This window comes from Oncorhynchus keta, chromosome 33 (assembly GCF_023373465.1).
Source record: "Oncorhynchus keta strain PuntledgeMale-10-30-2019 chromosome 33, Oket_V2, whole genome shotgun sequence".
Taxonomy (NCBI): domain Eukaryota; kingdom Metazoa; phylum Chordata; class Actinopteri; order Salmoniformes; family Salmonidae; genus Oncorhynchus; species Oncorhynchus keta.
In genome coordinates, this window is record NC_068453.1 from 4,823,053 (window position 1) to 4,845,160 (window position 22,108).

Below are 22,108 nucleotides of genomic sequence, written 5' to 3' on the forward strand. Positions count from 1 at the left end.
CTCTCTGGGTCCACCTGTGTCCACTCTCTAAGTGTGGTTATGTAGGCTAGGAGAGTTTGGGTAGTGGGTTTAGCCCATCATCCCTATAGCCATCTATCACTGAATACTGAACCAGACAACCCAAAAGCAGGAATTGTGTGTTTGTCTTGAAATGACTTCAGTAATGATGAACTCATACCCATCATTCATCCCACATGCACTGAGGCTCAGTGTCTGTGTACAGTCACTACCAAACCCCTGCCCTTTCGTGTGCGTGTGTGCATGGTGGCGGTTGTGTCAGCGTGGGCGAGTGTAGGTATGTGCATGCCTGCCCCCCTGGGCTGGGCGTATGCCTGAGCACTGGGTCGTGCTCTGCTCCAGGCTGGATAGGGATGTTGTGTTCTGCTCTATGCTTAGTGCTCTCTGCTCTGTATGCTGTAGCTGGGTGCACTCTGTGCCTCAGTGCAGGGCTTGGCCGGGGCTAGGCAGGGCAGGGCAGCTCTCTCCTGGCAGCGTGCCATCTTTAGGCCTGCTGCTCTGCTCTCCACCTCCCAGCCCCACCTCTCCCTCTCAGCTCCCAGGGCCCCACACAGCAGCCATTGTTCCCCTACCCAGCTTTGCTCTGCTCTGTTTGTGCAGCCAGAGAGTACAGCTGAGCTGAGCCAAGGGAGATCAGTGTGTGTGTGTGTGTGTGTGTGTGTGTGTGTGTGTGTGTGTGTGTGTGTGTGTGTGTGTGTGTGTGTGTGTGTGTGTGTGTGTGTGTGTGTGTGTGTGTGTGTGTGTGTGTGTGTGTGTGTGTGTGTGGAGGAAAATCATGTGCTGATCATCTCTCTTTTTTCCTTCTTTCTCTTCCTTTTTCTCCCTTATTCATCTCACTTCTTTCTCCTTGACTCTGTCAATCATTCTTCTTAATATCTCTCTACCCTCTCTTTCTTTCCTCTCTTTCCCTCCCTCACTCCCATCCCCTCCCTCTCCTCCTCTCTCTCATATCATCCTCTTCCCTCTCTCTCTCTAGCAGGCTGAAGTGGGTGAGGAGTTTCCCCAGCCTACAGACCTGAAGATCAAGACAGAGAAGACCCAACCTGAGTCTCCCCCTCCCCTCTGCACAGCCACAGACATGACCATAGACACAACCACAACAGACACACAAGACGACTCCTCCCGCCCCTCAGAGGACCAGACGGAACCTGTCGACCTGTCACTTGGCAAGCCACGCCCCTCCCTGCCCGTTTTTACACCGTCCACCACAGCCAACCCCGCCCCCAGCTCCGTGGCGCCGCCCACGCTGTCGGCAAACCACATCCCTACGGTAACCATTCTAGACACCATGGTAACCACGCCAGTTATTAAGCCAGTCGGCTCGTTAGCTAGCTCCTCTTTTGGAATGATGGGTAGTCGTGTCTGTTGGCTGAAAAGTGAAATCACTCACACAAATTAGGGCCTGCCAAAAATGTGTCTTATGTAGTAACTTAGTTTACAATGTTTTTTATTTTGACAGGCTCTGTCTTTCAGTTTAACAATTGTTTTTTATTTTTCCATTTAACCTTTTTAGTTAACTCGGCAAGTCAGTTAAAGAACAAATTCTTATTTACAACGACGGCCTACCTCATACTGACATGCTCTTTATTTTCTTCTCAGCTTAGCTGTTGACTCGATGTCTGTGTCCAAAATGGTATTTCCCTTTCTGGCCAAAAGTAGTGCACTTTATCAGGGTTTCCCAAACTTTTTCACTCAGGCCTCCCCTTTCAGCATTGGACCCGACCCCGGGCGTGCCATGTCTGTTTCTATGGGGACAAGCACTGTTCATGACACAAACTGTTCACAGTTTGTTGTTGGTGGAGAGAACATTTAGCTGGTTTCAAGCTTAATTCCCACAATTCTACACATTATTCTACACAATTATTACCATTTAATGTGGCATGAACACAACCAGTTATGATATTTTCATCTGATTGTCAAACACATATATACTCATGCCATTTGATTAATGGAAATAGACATCTGTTACAAAACACCATAGTGTGCTGAATGACATTCAGCGATTGCTATTGATTAGGCCTACATGAATTGATGCGTCTTGTTGACAAATTGCCCTTTTTAGTAGCCTGAAGTTGGAATACCTAAAATGGGTATAAAATTTAGAGACCCCACCAAAGTTTGACTTTTGCTGTAATTCGCAACATGGAGTGACTCAAACCCTACAACAAAAAGTTGTGGGCGGAACATGTTGAGATTAAACATTTTTTTGCCGACATGGGCAAGTTGATCTGGACATTTCTGACAGGTTCTACCTCTCCGAGGTCTGTAATGACTGACACGGCAAGAGGAACTGATGATGTACTACCCAGTTTGGGAAACACTGTACTATATAGGGAATCTGGTGCCATTTCAGACAGTACTGCTCCCCCCCCCCTGTATACCCACCTTAACCCCTGCTCTCCTCCATCCCTCCCTCCAGATGCTCTCTCCCGGGTCCATCCTAGCATCCACCCAGGGGGCAGGCGGTCAGCAGATCCTGCATGTCATCCACACCATCCCGTCGGTCAACATGCCCAGTAAGATGGGCCAGCTGCAGACCATCCCCGTGGTGGTCCAGTCTCTGCCCTTGGTCTACACCACCATGCCCACGGACGGAGTGGCCACCGCTGCCATCACAGTGCCCCTCATCGGGAGCGACGGGCGCTCTGAGGGATCCGGTGAGTCCGAGGGAAAGGGAGGGAAGGATATGTTCCGTTTTGTTGAGATGAAGCTATTCCCTAGAGCATAGAAATGGTGAGGCTGAAACAATTACGACATGAACGTCGTAAGTACAACCTTATGAAATAAGCGTTGAAATGAAAGCTTCAAAGTTGGAGAAATGATCATTGAGTTCTCTCTGGTCACGTCCGTCCTCTTCTTCTCCCTATACACACTCTCTTCTCTCCGATTTCTCTCACTTAAAGTTCATCTATTATGTTGACAAAATAGCCGAGTTGACTAACGATGGAAATACATGTCGTCAATGATTGAAGGCAGGCGAGATCAGGTGGGACCATTCTAGCCAATGAGAGGGCAGATACACGTGTGAACAACAGGCCCAACTAAGACATTTTTCTTAAAGTTGCCAAAATGCCACATGCATCCACTTACAGCGCATTCAGAAAGTATTCAGACCCCTTTACTTTTCCCCCATTTTGTTACGTTACACCCTTATTCTCTTAATAGATTTTTTTGAAACGTTTTAAAGGTCTCATCAATCTACACACAATACCCCATAATGACAAAGCAAAAACAGTTTGTTTTTTTAAATTTTGCAAATATATTAAACATAAGAAACAGATACCTTGTTTGCACATGTATTCAGACCCTTCGTTATGAGACTCGATATTGAGCTCAGGTGCACCCTGTTTTCATTGATCATCCTCGAGATGTTTCTACAACTCGATCGGAGTCTACCTGTGGTAAAAAATGTTGATTGGACATGATTTGGAAAGGCACACGCATGTCTATATAAGGTCCCACAGTTGACAGTGCATGTCAGAGCAAAAACCAAGCCATGAGGTCGAAGGAATTGTCCGTAGAGCTCCGAGACAGGATTGTGTTGAGGCACAGCTCTGGGGAAGCGTACCAAAAAATGTCTGTAGCATTGAAGGTCCCCAAGAACACAGTGGCCTCCACCAAGACTCTTCCTAGAGCTGGCCGCCTGGCCAAACTGGGCCTTGGTCAGGGATGTGACCAAGAGTTTCTCTGTGGAGCCGGGAGAACCTTCCAGAAGGACAACCATCTCTGCAGCACTCCACCAATCAGGCTTTTATATTAGAGTGGCCAGATGGAAGCCACTCCTCAGTGAAAGGCACATGACAGCCCGCTTGGAGTTTTGCAAAGGACACATAAAGAACTCTCAGACCATGCGAAACAAGATTCTCTGGTCTGATGAAACCAAGATTGAACTCTTTGGCCTGAATGCCAAGCGTCACGTCTGGAGGAAACCTGGCACCATCCCTACAGTAAAGCATGGAGGTGGCAGCATCATGCTGTGGGGATGTTTTTCAGCGGCAGGGACTGTGAGACTAGTCAGGATCGAGGGAAAGATGAACGGAGCAAAGTACAGATATATCATTGATGAAAACCTGCTCCAGAGTGCTCAGGACCTCAGATTGGGGCGAAGGTTCACTTTCCAACAGGACAATGACCCTAAGAACACATCTAAGACAACGCAGGAGTGACTTCGGGACAAGTCTCTGAATGTCCTTGAGTGGCCCAGCCAGAAACTGTATTTGAACACGATCGAACATCTCTGGAGAGACCTGAAAATAGCTGTGCAGCGACGCTCCCCATCCAATCTGACAGAGCTTGAGAGGATCTACAGAGTGGAATGGGAGAAACTCCCCAAATACAGGTGTGCCAAGCTTGTAGCGTCATACCCAAGAAGACTTGAGGCTGTAATCACTGCCAAAGGTCCTTCAACAAAGTAGAGTAAAGGGTCTGAATACTTATGGAAATATTATATTTCAGTTTTTTATTTGTAATACATTTGCAAAATGTTCTAAACCTAATTTTGTTTTGTCATTATGGGGTATTGTGTGTAGATTGATGTGGGGGGGGACAATAGAATCCATTTTCGAATAAGGCTGTAAAGTAATTTATTTTGGGAAAAGTCAAGGGGTCTGAATACTTTCTGAATGCACTGTATGTCAGTAACAGCCTAAACCTTACGGAACTTCTATTAGATCAAATAAGCCTCGCGTAATTCGACACTCTCTCATAGTCCTCTATACATAAAATGGCTTATCGCACGCCAGCAGATTTTGGGTGGAGTAAATCCTCTCACTAACACACAGTTTCTCTCCCCTGCTCTTTATCTTCGTCACTTTATCTCATCATCTCGGTCTCTTGACCTCTTGAACAGTATCCTCCTCGCAAGCAATACGTCTCTCGAGTCTCGTCCATGCGAACTCTCTTTAAACCATACTCGCTTATCTTCACACACACACACAGACACACGCATGAGCTCTTTCTCTCGCTCTATCACAGACACACACACACACTAGTTGTATGTCAATGTCATGGACTTTCTCGTTCTCTCTTTCAATCACTGTTTCTCTTTCACCCCCGCCACGCTCTCTCCCACTGGCACGGCCCCGTATTGTCTTTCTAAGGATCCCTCTTCTCACACGTTAATGATGCACTGCATATACAGACTGACATGTTAATTCATAAGGAGACCTCTCAGTATAGTACAGTATGTCTCTTCCTGAGGAGTCATTCTGTGTCCCAAAGAGCACATTATTCCCTATATGGGGCGTTCTACGGAAGTGGTGCAAATCCGTATCCTACTTTTCCCAAACTTTCAGCACACATGTCTTAATACAGACAAGAGTGTGCATAGCTGTCGTCAAGGCAAAGGATGGCTACTTTGAAGAATCTCAAATATAAAATATATTTAGATTTGTTTAACACTTTTTTTTGGTTACTACATTATTCCATGTGTGTTATTTCATAGTTTTGATGTCTTCACTATTGTTTACAATGTAGAAAATAGTACAAATAAAGAAAAGCCCTTGAATGAGTAGGTGTCCATACTTTTGATTGATACTGCATGTCAGGTAGACACTTCTCACACACTTTGTTTTGTATTGCATATTTGGAATCTTTACCCGAATTTCTTACCACCTCACGAAATGTGTCCCTACCGAAAGAAAAGTTGCAGTGAAGGGAGAACCATATAGTATAGTATCTATTACAGGTTTATTTTAGAACATGTACTTTCAAAACCTTTACATTTCATTTAGAGAAATAAAACCTCTATTGTTCTCTGTGAAATGTTCAACGTTGATTGTAATGAATCTGAAACTTGTAACATCATTTGCGCGGCTGGTCAAGGGTCCGGAACTAATAATTCTACTAATTTGTGCACTGCAAATTGACAACAACTAAGCCCCGAAATAAATTGTATTTGAAAATCATATCCTGATTACATTGATACACGATCACATATTTCCTAAAATAAACACATTTTTGCTGAATTCCTGGTGATTTTAGTAATTTATTTTAACCAAAAACTAAAATCCCCCCCCCCCCAAATAAAAAAACGTGACTAAAAACTTTAGCGTGCCAAAATAAATGACTTACGGGCCGGTTTATCTGACTTGCCTACTAGTTAAATAAATGTTACATTTAGTTGCTGACCCCTGCAGTAAAATCTAGTAAAGACCAGTAGAGCAGGGTACAATAGAGCACAGTACAGAAGTGCAAGGTTTCCCAAACTCGGTCCTGGTGACCCCCGTGGTTGCACATGTAGTTTTCATTACTCAGCGGATTCAAATAACCAACTCATCATCAAGCTTTGATTATTTCAATCAGCTGTGTAGTGCTAGGGCAAACACCAAAATGTGTACCCAGGTGGGGCCCCAGGACCCAGTTTGGGAAATCCTGCAGTACAGTACAGTAAAGCACAGTAATAATGGCACAGATACAAAGATGAAAATAAGAGATGTACATCCAAATGAAAGATTATATCAGTGGAGGCTGCTGAGGGGAGAATGGTTCGTGATATTGGCCGGAACGGAGCTATTGGAATGACATCGGACACCTGGAAACCATGTGTTTGATGTAATATATGCCATGTATTTGATACCATTCCACTGATTCCACTCTAGTCAATACCACGAACCCGTCCTCCACAAATAAGGTGCCACCAACCTCATGTGATGTACATCACAGCAAACTTATATAGGTAACTACCTAAATAAAGGAAACATTTTGTTTAAATGAGGGACACAAAGTATATTCAAAGCAGGTGCTTCCACACAGGTGTGGTTCCTGAGGTAATTAAGCAATTAACAACAATTTGTGCTTAGGGTCATGTATAAAAATGCACAGTTGCCCATTATTTTGGTGACGATGGCTAGTCTTCGAAAGAGGGGTCTCAAAGAGGCATGGGGGGTTTAAAGTGTGTGTGTGTGTGTGTGTGCGTGCGTGCGTGCGTGTCACCAGAACTTAATCCAATTGAACACTTATGAGAGATTTTGGAGTGGCGCCTTAGACAGCGTTTCCCATCACCAAAACACCAAATTATGGAATTTCTTGTGGAAGAATGGTCTCGCATCTAGGGCTGTTGCGGTGACCGTGGCGTTCACGAGTCATGAAGGAAGTCAAATTCCACATGAGCATTTAGTTAAGGTAATTAGGTTTCTCCAAGCTCTGATGCTGCTGATGGTCCTTAATAGTCTACCAAACTTGTTAACTGCCTGGTACTCAGCACTCTATTGCCCCTCTAATCACTCTGACATCAATGGAAATGTCATGGAAAATCTAATCAAACACTTCATGAAAGCCCATGAACTCATGTTGCGCAACATTTCTATAGGCTATGCAATTGCGAGGGAAAACACAGTGATGGCCTCTATTTAAAAGAGGAGGATCCCATCAGCTTTCTATAGGCTGGGACTACTAAATGTATTTCTCAACTTTCCTAATATTAAGCACACTGCTTCACTTTACGACGGAATATGAAAATGAAAATAAAGCACAGGAAAAGCATCCTTCATTCGCTATTTAAGTGCATAGATGACATGTATTTTTCCCGCTGCCCATATTTAGTGTATGTAAAGACAAGATTCAAACAAAAACAGTCTGATGGGTGACGATATTAGTCTATCACTTGTGAATGATGCCCAGAATAGGAAACAATGCCTTTTTTTTGCAACTTAGTGGCATACCTCATGTAGTCTAGCCCATAGTCCTATATGTTTTAATAAGGTTAGTATCACACCTCATGTAGTCTAGCCCATAGTCCTATATGTTTTAATAAGGTTAGTATCACACCTCATGTAGTCTAGCCCATAGTCCTATATGTTTTAATAAGGTTAGTATCACACCTCATGTAGTCTAGCCCATAGTCCTATATGTTTTAATAAGGTTAGTATCACACCTCATGTAGTCTAGCCCATAGTCCTATATGTTTTAATAAGGTTAGTATCACACCTCATGTAGTCTAGCCCATAGTCCTATATGTTTTAATAAGGTTAGTATCACACCTCATGTAGTCTAGCCCATAGTCCTATATGTTTTAATAAGGTTAGTATCACACCTCATGTAGTCTAGTCCATAGTCCTATATGTTTTAATAAGGTTAGTATCATACCTCATGTAGTCTAGTCCATAGTCCTATATGTTTTAATAAGGTATGTATCACACCTCATGTAGTCTAGCCCATAGTCCTATATGTTTTAATAAGGTTAGTATCACACCTCATGTAGTCTAGCCCATAGTCCTATATGTTTTAATAAGGTTAGTATCACACCTCATGTAGTCTAGCCCATAGGCCTATATGTTTTAATAAGGTTAGTATCATACCTCATGTAGTCTAGTCCATAGTCCTATATGTTTTAATAAGGTTAGTATCATACCTCATGTAGTCTAGCCCATAGTCCTATATGTTTTAATAAGGTTAGTATCACACCTCATGTAGTCTAGTCCATAGTCCTATATGTTTTAATAAGGTTAGTATCATACCTCATGTAGTCTAGCCCATAGTCCTATATGTTTTAATAAGGTTAGTATCACACCTCATGTAGTCTAGCCCATAGTCCTATATGTTTTAATAAGGTTAGTATCACACCTCATGTAGTCTAGTCCATAGTCCTATATGTTTTAATAAGGTTAGTATCATACCTCATGTAGTCTAGCCCATAGTCCTATATGTTTTAATAAGGTTAGTATCACACCTCATGTAGTCTAGTCCATAGTCCTATATGTTTTAATAAGGTTAGTATCATACCTCATGTAGTCTAGCCCATAGTCCTATATGTTTTAATAAGGTTAGTATCACACCTCATGTAGTCTAGTCCATAGTCCTATATGTTTTAATAAGGTATGTATCACACCTCATGTATTCTAGCCCATAGTCCTATATGTTTTAATAAGGTTAGTATCACACCTCATGTAGTCTAGCCCATAGTCCTATATGTTTTAATAAGGTTTGTATCACACCTCATGTAGTCTAGTCCATAGTCCTATATGTTTTAATAAGGTTAGTATCACACCTCATGTAGTCTAGTCCATAGTCCTATATGTTTTAATAAGGTTAGTATCACACCTCATGTAGTCTAGTCCATAGTCCTATATGTTTTAATAAGGTTAGTATCACACCTCGTGTAGTCTAGTCCATAGTCCTATATGTTTTAATAAGGTTAGTATCACACCTCATGTAGTCTAGTCCATAGTCCTATATGTTTTAATAAGGTTAGTATCACACCTCATGTAGTCTAGTCCATAGTCCTATATGTTTTAATAAGGTTAGTATCACACCTCATGTAGTCTAGTCCATAGTCCTATATGTTTTAATAAGGTTAGTATCACACCTCGTGTAGTCTAGTCCATAGTCCTATATGTTTTAATAAGGTTAGTATCACACCTCATGTAGTCTAGTCCATAGTCCTATATGTTTTAATAAGGTATGTATCACACCTCATGTAGTCTAGCCCATAGTCCTATATGTTTTAATAAGGTTAGTATCACACCTCATGTAGTCTAGCCCATAGGCCTATATGTTTTAATAAGGTTAGTATCACACCTCATGTAGTCTAGCCCATAGTCCTATATGTTTTAATAAGGTTAGTATCACACCTCATGTAGTCTAGCCCATAGTCCTATATGTTTTAATAAGGTTTGTATCACACCTCATGTAGTCTAGTCCATAGTCCTATATGTTTTAATAAGGTTAGTATCACACCTCATGTAGTCTAGTCCATAGTCCTATATGTTTTAATAAGGTATGTATCACACCTCATGTAGTCTAGCCCATAGTCCTATATGTTTTAATAAGGTTAGTATCACACCTCATGTAGTCTAGCCCATAGTCCTATATGTTTTAATAAGGTTTGTATCACACCTCATGTAGTCTAGTCCATAGTCCTATATGTTTTAATAAGGTTAGTATCACACCTCATGTAGTCTAGTCCATAGTCCTATATGTTTTAATAAGGTTAGTATCACACCTCATGTAGTCTAGCCCATAGTCCTATATGTTTTAATAAGGTTTGTATCACACCTCATGTAGTCTATTCCATAGTCCTATATGTTTTAATAAGGTTAGTATCACACCCCATGTAGTCTAGTCCATAGTCCTATATGTTTTAATAAGGTTAGTATCACACCTCATGTAGTCTAGCCCATAGTCCTATATGTTTTAATAAGGTTAGTATCACACCTCATGTAGTCTAGCCCATAGTCCTATATGTTTTAATAAGGTTTGTATCACACCTCATGTAGTCTAGCCCATAGTCCTATATGTTTTAATAAGGTTTGTATCACACCTCATGTAGTCTGCCCATAGTTTATGTTTTAATAAGGTTGTATCACACCTCATGTAGTCTAGCCCATAGTCCTATATGTTTTAATAAGGTTAGTATCACACCTCATGTAGTCTAGTCCATAGTCCTATATGTTTTAATAAGGTTAGTATCACACCTCATGTAGTCTAGTCCATAGTCCTATATGTTTTAATAAGGTTAGTATCACACCTCATGTAGTCTAGTCCATAGTCCTATATGTTTTAATAAGGTTAGTATCACACCTCATGTAGTCTAGCCCATAGTCCTATATGTTTTAATAAGGTTAGTATCACACCTCATGTAGTCTAGCCCATAGTCCTATATGTTTTAATAAGGTTTGTATCACACCTCATGTAGTCTAGCCCATAGTCCTATATGTTTTAATAAGGTTGTATCACACCTCATGTAGTCTAGCCCATAGTCCTATATGTTTTAATAAGGTTTGTATCACACCTCATGTAGTCTAGTCCATAGTCCTATATGTTTTAATAAGGTTAGTATCACACCTCATGTAGTCTAGTCCATAGTCCTATATGTTTTAATAAGGTTAGTATCACACCTCATGTAGTCTAGTCCATAGTCCTATATGTTTTAATAAGGTTAGTATCACACCTCATGTAGTCTAGCCCATAGTCCTATATGTTTTAATAAGGTTAGTATCACACCTCATGTAGTCTAGTCCATAGTCCTATATGTTTTAATAAGGTTAGTATCACACCTCATGTAGTCTAGTCCATAGTCCTATATGTTTTAATAAGGTTAGTATCACACCTCATGTAGTCTAGTCCATAGTCCTATATGTTTTAATAAGGTTAGTATCACACCTCATGTAGTCTAGTCCATAGTCCTATATGTTTTAATAAGGTTAGTATCACACCTCATGTAGTCTAGTCCATAGTCCTATATGTTTTAATAAGGTTAGTATCACACCTCATGTAGTCTAGTCCATAGTCCTATATGTTTTAATAAGGTTAGTATCACACCTCATGTAGTCTAGCCCATAGTCCTATATGTTTTAATAAGGTTAGTATCACACCTCATGTAGTCTAGTCCATAGTCCTATATGTTTTAATAAGGTTAGTATCACACCTCATGTAGTCTAGCCCATAGTCCTATATGTTTTAATAAGGTTAGTATCACACCTCATGTAGTCTAGCCCATAGGCCTATATGTTTTAATAAGGTTAGTATCACACCTCATGTAGCCTAGTCCATAGTCCTATAAGGTTAGTATCACACCTCATGTAGTCTAGCCCATAGTCCTATATGTTTTAATAAGGTTTGTATCACACCTCATGTAGCCTAGCCCATAGTCCTATATGTTTTGATAGGGTTTGTATCACACCTCATGTAGTCTAGCCCATAGTCCTATATGTTTTAATAAGGTTAGTATCACACCTCATGTAGCCTAGTCCATAGTCCTATATGTTTTAATAAGGTTAGTATCACACCTCATGTAGTCTAGTCCATAGTCCTATATGTTTTAATAAGGTTAGTATCACACCTCATGTAGTCTAGTCCATAGTCCTATATGTTTTAATAAGGTTAGTATCACACCTCATGTAGCCTAGTCCATAGTCCTATATGTTTTAATAAGGTTAGTATCACACCTCATGTAGTCTAGTCCATAGTCCTATATGTTGTAATAAGGTTTGTATCACACCTCATGTAGTCTAGCCCATAGTCCTATATGTTTTAATAAGGTTAGTATCACACCTCATGTAGTCTAGTCCATAGTCCTATATGTTTTAATAAGGTTAGTATCACACCTCATGTAGTCTAGCCCATAGGCCTATATGTTTTAATAAGGTTAGTATCACACCTCATGTAGCCTAGTCCATAGTCCTATAAGGTTAGTATCACACCTCATGTGGTATAGTCCTATATGTTTTAATAAGGTTTGTATCACACCTCATGTAGCCTAGCCCATAGTCCTATATGTTTTAATAAGGTTAGTATCACACCTCATGTAGCCTAGTCCATAGTCCTATAAGGTTAGTATCACACCTCATGTGGTCTAGTCCATAGTCCTATATGTTGTAATAAGGTTAGTATCACACCTCATGTAGTCTAGTCCAAAGAAAGTAAAAGTGCAATATGTGCCATGTAAAAAAGCTAACGTTTAAGTTCCTTGCTCAGAACATGAGAACATATGAAAGCTGGTGGTTCCTTTTAACATGAGTCTTCAATATTCCCAGGTAAGAAGTTTTATAGGACTATTTCACTCTATACCATTTGTATTTCATTAACCTTTGACTGTTGGATGTTCTTATAGGCACTTTAGTATTGCCAGCCTAATCTCGGGAGTTGATAGGCTTGAAGTCATAAACAGCGCTGTGCTTCAAGCATTGCTAAGAGCTGCCGGCAAACGCAGGAAAGTGCTATTTGAATGAATGCTTACCAGCCTGCTGCTGCCCACCACCGCTCAGACTGCTCTATCAAATCATACACTTAAATATGCAGAATAGCATATTCTATATGCCATTCTGTTCTTCTGAAATAAACTACATTTTCTTGATATCATGTTTCTTTAGACCTGTCTAAAATAAATAATGGATTTGTGAAAGCGTTGGCTATATTACATGGATTTATTAGACTTTTTAAAATGTAGCTGTTCCAAAGGTCTGCATCGGTGGAAGTGTGGAAGCCCGGAGATGCTTAATTTGTTTGTTAATTAACGGTCAATCACCGTAAGACCAACAGTTATTTGCTTGACAATCGCCGGCTGACTAAATTTCGTGAAGGCCACAGCCCTAGTCGCATCACTCCAATGGAATGCCAGACACTTGTAAAATCTATGCCAAAGCGCATTGAAACAGTTACATGTACTTTAGTCCCAAAATCGTACTTTACATATTTCTTGATAAATTAGATGTTCGATAGTGACATTTAAATATATATATATATATATATATATTATTTTTTTTTATCTGTGAAGATTTACTAACTTGCTAACACGGGAGAGAGGGTGGAGCACGGGAGAGAGGGTGGGGCACGGGACAGAGGGTGGAGCACGGGAGAGAGGGTGGAGCACGGGAGAGAGGGTGGAGCACGGGAGAGAGGGTGGAGCACGGGAGAGAGGGTGGGGCACGGGAGAGAGGGTGGAGCACGGGAGAGAGGGTGGAGCACGGGGGAGAGAGGGTGGAGCACGGGAGAGGGGGTGTGGCACGGGAGAGAGGGTGGGGCACGGGGAGAGAGGGTGGGGCACGGGAGAGAGGGGTGGAGCACGGGAGAGAGGGGTGGAGCACGGGAGAGAGGGTTGGAGTACGGAGGGAGGGACTTTTAGAAGGGGGAAGAGTTCTAGAAGAGAGGAGGTGGGTCGTGGGGTATTTGCCTAGGGTTGAATAAGGTGGGTTTCAGGGGTATTAGGGTTAACAGGTGGTTGGTTATCCCAACGTACAAAGGACAGTTATTTACCCCCATCCCAACCCCATCATCACAAACAACCCTCACCCTCACTCATCCTCAGGCAAGAGAACCTTTAAACAGTGCACTCACCACATTCTGACCCACTAAAGGAGAAGGGAGAGGGGGGTTCACAAATACAATCAGCAGCCTCTGCAGCACAGCCAACCATACCTAAGTATAATGAGGAATTCTTTCACACCCAAATAGAAATTTAAATGAGCTCAGCTGGGATGCCTTGACTTACCTTTTGTGTTTCCAAGTACTGTGTGTTAATGCTGGATTTAAGTTGCTAACCCCTGTTGTTTGTCTTTCTCTATTTATACCCATCTTTCTTCCTCTCTCTCTTTCTTCCATCGCTCTTCATCTTCACCCCCCCCCCCTTTCTCCATCTACCCTTTTCTCCCTACAGTGCGTATCAAGCCTGGCTCGGCGTCCCCAGTGGAGTACCAGAGTGACAGTGATGTGGAGAGCGGGACAGAGTCGGCTTCCTTCAGTACACCGGGACTGGACACAGGGTGAGTGTCAGATAATGGAAGGTGGTGGTATAGGCCTGGACACAGGGTGGGGGTACTGTAGGACTCCGCTTCCTTCTTTGGACACAGGGTGAGTGTTAAGGCTTCCGCATGCTTCCCAGCCAAAAGAGTTCGGAAACAGTTTGTTGCATCTATTATGACAACATTTTGTGACGCTTTTGTTCGTTTTGGACTTCGGCAAGGGTCTTTTCAGCTGTTCGGGCACACCTGTTTTTTTTTCTCGGTAGCCGAAGTCTACGCCCCCTTGTCGGCGATTGGTCAACAGTATGGATTCTTCAATGAAGTGCCTGTTGTCATTCAACAAGAGACTCGTACTCATGCACATTTTTTCACTTGAGAAATACTGTACCAAACATCTTAGTCAGATGCAAAATCTGGCTCCTGGCTACGGCGTCTCAAAATGGACAAACTTTTTTTTTTTCAAGCGAAGCCCTTCTAAGGGAACGAGCTCGGCAAGCGCCAGCCGAACTGAAGCAGGCTGACGCCTTCAGAGGATGGAGGCTGGGTGATACATTTGTTTGTTTTTTCATCAATATACGAGAACAATACTTATTTCAGAAGATATCTTGCATGATTTGTGGGTAGTTGAGTAGTCCTGTCATACACTGTCTTCATAAAGTATTCATACTCCTTGACTTATTCCACATTTTGTTGTTACAGCCTGAATTCAAATTGGATTCAATAGATTTTTTTCTCACCCATCTACACAGAATACCCCATAGCGACAAAGTGAAAACATCTTTGTAGAAATGTTTGCATATGTATTGAAATACAGGGCCTCCCGAGTGGCGCAGCATCGCAGTGCTCGAGGCGTCACTACAGACACGGGTTTGATCCCAGGCATCTGCCTTTTTCTCAGGGGGGGGCTTCCGTCTGGCCACTCTCCCATAAAACCCAATTTGGTGAAGTGCTACAGAGACTGTTGTCCCGTCTCAGCCAAGGAACTCTGTAGTTTGTCAGAGTGGTCGTTGTGTTCTTGGTCACCACCTCTTGTCCAGTTGCTCAGTTTGGTTGGACGGCCAGCTCTAGACAGTCTAGGTAGTTCCATACTTTTTCCATTTCCCACTGTGCTCTTGGAAAATTGCAACACCCCCTAGATTTTTTATTTTATTTTACCTTTATTTAACCAGGTAGGCTAGTTGAGAACAAGTTCTCATTTACAACTGCGACCTGGCCAAGATAAAGCATAGCAGTGTGAACAGACAACACAGAGTTACACATGGAGTAAACAATTAACAAGTCAATAACACAGTAGAGAAAAAAAAGAGTCTATCTACATTGTGTGCAAAAGGTATGAGGAGGTAGGCGAATAATTACAATTTAGCAGATTAACATTGGAGTGATAAATGATCAGATGAACATGTGCAAGTAGAGATACTGGTGTGCAAAAGAGCAGAAAAGTAAATAAATAAAAACAGTATGGGGATGAGGTAGGTAAATTGGGTGGTCTATTTACAGATGGACTATGTACAGCTGCAGCAATCGGTTAGCTGCTTAGATAGCAGATGTTTAAAGTTGGTGAGGGAAATAAAAGTCTCCAACTTCAGCGATTTTTGCAATTCGTTCCAGTCAGAGGTAGCAGAGAACAGGAAGGAAAGGCGGCCAAATTAGGTGTTGGCTTTAGGGATGATCAGTGAGATACACCTGCTGGAGCGCATGCTAAGGGTGGGTGTAGCCATCGTGACCAGTGAAATGAGATAAGTCAGAGCTTTACCTAGCATGGACTTGTAGATGACCTGGAGCCAGTGGGTCTGGCGACGAATATGTAGCGAGGGCCAGCCGACTAGAGCATACAGGTCGCAGTGGTGGATGGTATAAGGTGCTTTAGTAACAAAATGGATCTAGTTTGCTGAGTAGAGTATTGGAAGCTATTTTGTAGATGACATCGCCGAGTGAGTGAAGGAGGCTTTGTTGCGAAATAGAAAGCCGACACTAGATTTGATTTTGGATTGGAGATGTTTGATATGAGTCTGGAAGGAGAGTTTACAGTCTAGCCAGACACCTAGGTACTTATAGATGTCGACATATTCTAGGTCGTAACCATCCAGGGTGGTGATGCTAGTCAGGCGTGCGGGTGCAGGCAGCGAACGGTTGAAAAGCATGCATTTGGTTTTATTAGCGTTTAAGAGCAGTTGGAGGCCACGGAAGGAGTGTTGTATGGCATTGAAGCTCGTTTGGAGGTTAGATGGCACAGTGTCCAAGGAATGGCCAGAAGTATACCGAATGGTGTCGACTGCGTAGAGGTGGATCAGGGAATCGTCCGCAGCAAGAGCAACATCATTGATATATACAGAGAAAAGAATCGGACGAGAATTGAACCCTGTGGAAACCCCCATAGAGACTGCCAGAGGACCGGACAACATGCCCTCCGATTTGACACACTGAACTCTGTCTGCAAAGTAGTTGGTGAACCAGGCAAGGCAGTCATTAGAAAAACCGAGGCTGCCGATAAGAATATGGTGATTGACAGAGTCGAAAGCCTTGGCCAGGTCGATGAAGACGGCTGCACAGTACTGTCTTTTATTGATGGCGGTTATGATATCGTTTAGTACCTTGAGCGTGGCTGAGGTGCACCCGTGACCGGCTCGGAAACCAGATTGCACAGCGGAGAAGGTACGGTGGGATTCGAGATGGTCAGTGTTGTTGACTTTGCTTTCGAAGACCTTAGATAGGCAGGGCAGGGTGGATATAGGTCTGTAACAGTTTGGGTCCAGGGTGTCTCCCCCTTTGATGAGGGGGATGACCGCGGCAGCTTTCCAATCCTTGGGGATCTCAGACGATACAAAAGAGAGGTTGAACAGGCTGGTAATAGGGGTTGCGACAATGGCGGCGGATAGTTTCAGAAATAGAGGGTCCAGGCTGATTTGTATGGGTCCAGGTTTTGCAGCTCTTTCAGAACATCTGCTATCTGGATTTGGGTAAAGGAGAAGCTTGGGTAAAGGAGGCTTGGGCGAGTAGCTGCGGGGGGGGGGCGGAGCTGTTGGCCGAGGTTGGAGTTGCCAGGAGGAAGGCATGACCAGCTGTTGAGAAATGCTTGTTGAAGTTTTCGATTATCATGGATTTATCGGTGGTGACCGTGTTACCTAGCCTCAGTGCAGTGGGCAGCTGGGAGGAGGTGCTCTAGTTCTCCATGGACTTTACAGTGTCCCAGAACTTTTTTGAGTTAGAGCTACAGGATGCAAATTTCTGCTTGAAAAAGCTGGCCTTTGCTTTCCTGACTGACTGCGTGTATTGGTTCCTGACTTCCCTGAACAGTTGCATATCGCGGGGACTATTTGATGCTATTGCAGTCCGCCACAGGATGTTTTTGTGCTGGAGTGAACCAAGGGCTATATATCTGTTCTTAGTTCTGCATTTTTTGAACAGAGCATGCTTATCTAAGATGGTGAGGAAGTTACTTTTAAAGAATGACCAGGCAGCCTCAACTGACGGGATGAGGTCAATATCCTTCCAGGATACCCGGGCCAGGTCGATTAGAAAGGCCTGCTCGCAGAAGTGTTTTAGGGAGCGTTTGACAGTGATGAGGATCACTCATCTCAAGGATGATCAAAGGAAATTGGATGCACCTGAGCTCAATTTGGAATGTGTGAATACTTATGTAAATGAGACATTTTTGTGTTTCATTTTCAGTTAAGAAAAATGTTTAAAGCTGTAAAAGCATGTCTTCACTACTGGGTATTGGCTGTGGTGAGCTGGGCCCGTCCCTCCTCTCCTCTCTCTGGCATTAATCACATTACTGCAGCACTGCTCTTCTCTGGACCCTTACATAACCCCTGAACACTGGAGGAGAGGCAGTGTGTATGTGGCACACAATGTGTAGTGAGGCAGCAACCGGGAGAGACAGAATGTATTCATGTGTATCTCTATTTGGTAGGAGGATGCAGCAACCTCAACACCCCAAGGCGTAGCTTTGTGTGTGTGTGTGTGTGTCAGAGCTTGCTGCACTCTATCTCACTGAAATGCAGGGTGTGTGCTTGGAGAGTTCACTTAGCTGACGTGTGTTTGTGTGTTTGTGTGTGTTGCTGGGCAGGGTTGTCACAGAACTGGGTGTAAACAAGGTTACGTAATGCAGTTTGCCGTCACACCTCCTTATAAACGGTTTGGAGAGAGAGAAAGAGAAGGAGCGGGGTGAGTGAGTGTGTTTGGGGTGGAGAAGGAATACTATTCTATTCTTTAGTGTGTTTGAGCCAACGACAGAGAGAGAGAGAGAAAGAGAAAGAAGTGAACTAGTTGGCAGGCAGGGTGGAGAAAGGGAAGGCCGGCCGCGAGGAACCCGGAGGATGGGAGGGAGAGCGAGAGGAAGGAAAGGAGGGAAGAGAGAGGAGAGATCAGCATTGAACTGGAAGCTGTCCAGCTGTATGGGTTTTCAACAGTTACTCTCTAGCCCTCTCTGCTGCCTGTGGCCTGTAACTTCACCCAGGGATCATAGATCACTATTAACTGTGATAAACCTAAACAATAAACTTAGTCATCAGTGATGACCAGGAGTGAGGCTCTGTTAGAATCATTTAAATGAACATGGTGTATTTGATTATTATGTATGTATACTGAACAAAAATATAAATGCAACAATTTCAAAGATTTTACTGAGTTACAGTTCATCGAAATCAACACATTAGGCCATATCTATGGATTTCACATGACTGGGAATACAGATATGCATCTGTTGGTCACAGATACCTTAAATGTAATGTAGGAGCGTGGATCAGAGAACCAAATCTAATTTTATTTGTCACATACACATGGTTAGCAGATGTTAATGCGAGTGTAGCGAAATGCTTGTGCTTCTAGTTCCGTCAATGCAGTAATAACCAACGAATAATCTAACCTAACAATTTCACAACAATTACCTTATACACACAAGTGTAAAGGGATGAAGAATATGTACATAAAGATATATGAATGAGTGATGGTACAGAACGGCATAGGCAAGATGCAGTAGATGGTATAGAGTACAGCATATACATATGAGATGAGTAATGTAGGGTATGTAAACATTATATTAAGTGGCATTGTTTAAAGTGGCTAGTGATACATTTTTTACATCCATTTCCATTATTAAAGTGAGCTTGAGTTGAGTCAGTATGTTGGCAGCAGCCACTCAATGTTAGTGTTGGCTGTTAACAGTCTGATGGCCTTGAAATAGAAGTTGTTTTTCAGTCTCTTGGTCCCTGCTGATGCACCTATACTGACCTCGCCTTCTGGATGATGACGGAGTGAACAGGCATTCGCTCGGGTGGTTGTTGTCCTTGATGATCTTTATGGCCTTCCTGTGACATCGGTTGGTGTAGGTGTCCTGGAGGGCCGTCTGGGCCTGCAGCCTCGCGAGGGTTAATACATTTAAATGTTTTACTCACGTCGGCTGCAGTGAAGGAGAGTCCACAGGTTTTGGTAGCGGGTCGTGTCAGTGGCACTGTATTGTCCTCAAAGCGAGCAAAGAAGTTGTTTAGTCTGTCTGGGAGCAAGGCATCCTAGTCTGCGACGGGGCTGGTTTTCTTTTTGTAATCCGTGATTGACTGTAGACCCTGCCACATACCTCTTGTGTCTGAACCGTTGAACTGCGACTCTACTTTGTCTCTATACTAATGCTTAACTTGTTTGATTGCCTTGCGGAGGGAATAGCTACATTGTTTGTATTCGGTCAGTCATTATCTGATCTGTTACCACCATTTGCCTCAAGCGGCATGACACAGGCTGTTGATTGTGACCTGTGGAATGTTGTCCCACTCCTCTTCAATGGCTGTGCAAAGTTGCTGGATATAGGCGGGAACTGGAACACGCTGTCGTACACGTTGATCCAGAGCATCCCAAACATGCTCAATGTGTGACATGTCTGGTGAGTATGCAGGCTATGGAAGAACTGGGACATTTTCAGCTTCCAGGAATTGTGTACAGATCCTTGCAACATGGGGCCGTGCATTATCATGCTGAAATATGAGGTGATGGCGGCAGATGAATGGCACGACAATGGTCCTCAGGATCTCGTCACGGTATCTCTGTGCATTCAAATTGCCATCGATAAAATGCATTTGAGTTTGTTGTCCATAGTTTATGCCTGCATATACCGTAACCCCACCACCACGGGGCAGTCTGTTCACAATGTTGATATCAGAAAACCGCTTACCCACACAATGCCATACACACTGTCTGCCATCTGCCCGGTAGAGTTGAAACCGGGATTCATCCATGAAGAGCAAACTTCTCCAGTGTGCCAGTGGCCATCGAAGGTGAGCATTTGCCCACTGAAGTCGGTTACGATGCTGAACTGCAGTCAGATTAAGACCCTGGTGAGGACGACGAGCACGCAGATGAGCTTTCCTGAGAGGGTTTCTGGCAGTTTGTGCAGAAATTCTTCAGTTGTGCAAACCCACAGTTTCATCTGCTGTCAGACCATCCCGCAGGTGAAGAAGCCGAATGTGTAAGTCCTGGGCTGCATAGTTACACGTGGTTTGTGGTTGTGAGGGTGGCTGGTAGAGAAATTAACATTCAATTCTCTGGCAACAGCTCTCGTGGACATTCCTGCAGTCAACATGCCAATTCAATGCTCCCGACAAACTTGAGGCAGCTGTGGCATTGTGTTGTGTGACCAAACTGCACATTTTATAGTGGCCTTTTATTGTCTCCAGCGCAAGGTGCTCCTGTGTAATCGTCATGCTGTTTAATCAACTTCTTGATATTCCACACCTGTCAGGTGGATGGAATATCTTGGCAAAGGCAACGCTTACTAACAGGGATTTAAACAAATTTGTGCACAATATTTTTGAGAAATAAGCTGTTTTTTGGAATGGAACATTTCTGGGATCTTTTCAGCTCATGAAAGATGGGACCAATACTTTACATGTTGTGTTTATATTTCTGTTCAGTGTAGTTCCCTCATGTAGCCATGTCCAAATTCGTAGTGGCAAATCACAACTTCCCATTGACATCAATGCTCGACTAAGTAAATCAAATTGGAAGTTAGGATTCGCCCGAATAGTGTCACCTAATGATGATGCAGCAATGACAAAATCATCTGTAAGACTTCTATTCATCAATCATACAGATCCGTACAACAGAGTGCATGAACAATAAACCCATGGATAGGTGTTAATTGTCCAGTCAGCCACACTAGGGCAGTTCCCCATAGGTGTTACATCACAGTCCTTTCCTTCTAGGTTTATAGTTAGGGCTTAGACAGTATGGGTGGGGTTGGGGAGGTAAAACTTATAGAACATGGCTGCTCGTGTAACACTTAACATTTAAAGACCTTTTATCAAGCCCACATTAAGTATTTCAATATGTTGTTTGCTGTTATACTCATATTCTATTGGATGTCATGTGCTTGTATTTTCTATTGTTTTAGTGACTATTTGTATGTGCATTGTGGCTGTGTAAAGGCCCTTACCTGCCCAGAGACTACTAGTGCAAATGACCTCTTTTCTACCCCCAGCACATTTCCATGGAAGTTGCACTACTGTAATATTGGTGTCGGTTAATGTGCACTGTCCCGGTGAAATTCAAATTCAAATAATGATCCTAATAACATTTCAAATATGATTTGAACCCAGGTCTGAAGAGTTAATATACCGGTAGCGAGCTGCTTTCTAGTAATCCTGCTAATACAGGTGATCCTCTGACATTCTGTCATTTCACTAAATACATGACTCAGTGCATCTCACTCCAGCCTCACCCATATAATGTCTGCCCTCTCTCTCTCTCTCTCTTTGTCACTCTCAGGTCGGGCGTAGACATGGACATGCAGGTGGATCCTGATTCGCCGGATATGAAGAGGAGGCGTGTCCATATGTGTGACTATGATGGCTGTAACAAGGTGTACACCAAGAGCTCACACCTTAAAGCCCACCGCAGGATACACACAGGTAACACCAGTGTTG

The 22,108-nt window shown here is 42.9% G+C and overlaps 1 protein-coding gene across 4 annotated transcripts in view; it reads left to right on the forward strand.

Annotated features, from left to right (window-relative positions):
* LOC118366079 (Krueppel-like factor 8) overlaps positions 1–22,108 on the forward strand; it is a 121,543-nt gene that overhangs the window by 82,161 nt on the left and 17,274 nt on the right. For 2 of the 4 annotated variants that reach the window (XM_052491711.1, XM_052491714.1), the window contains exons 3-6: positions 995–1,309; positions 2,438–2,675; positions 14,111–14,216; positions 21,951–22,093. In XM_052491711.1, the coding sequence (XP_052347671.1) occupies positions 995–1,309; positions 2,438–2,675; positions 14,111–14,216; positions 21,951–22,093 (802 nt within the window). The remainder of the gene's footprint in view (positions 1–994; positions 1,310–2,437; positions 2,676–14,110; positions 14,217–21,950; positions 22,094–22,108) is intronic. The other 2 variants (XM_052491712.1, XM_052491713.1) reach the window with 2 other exon arrangements.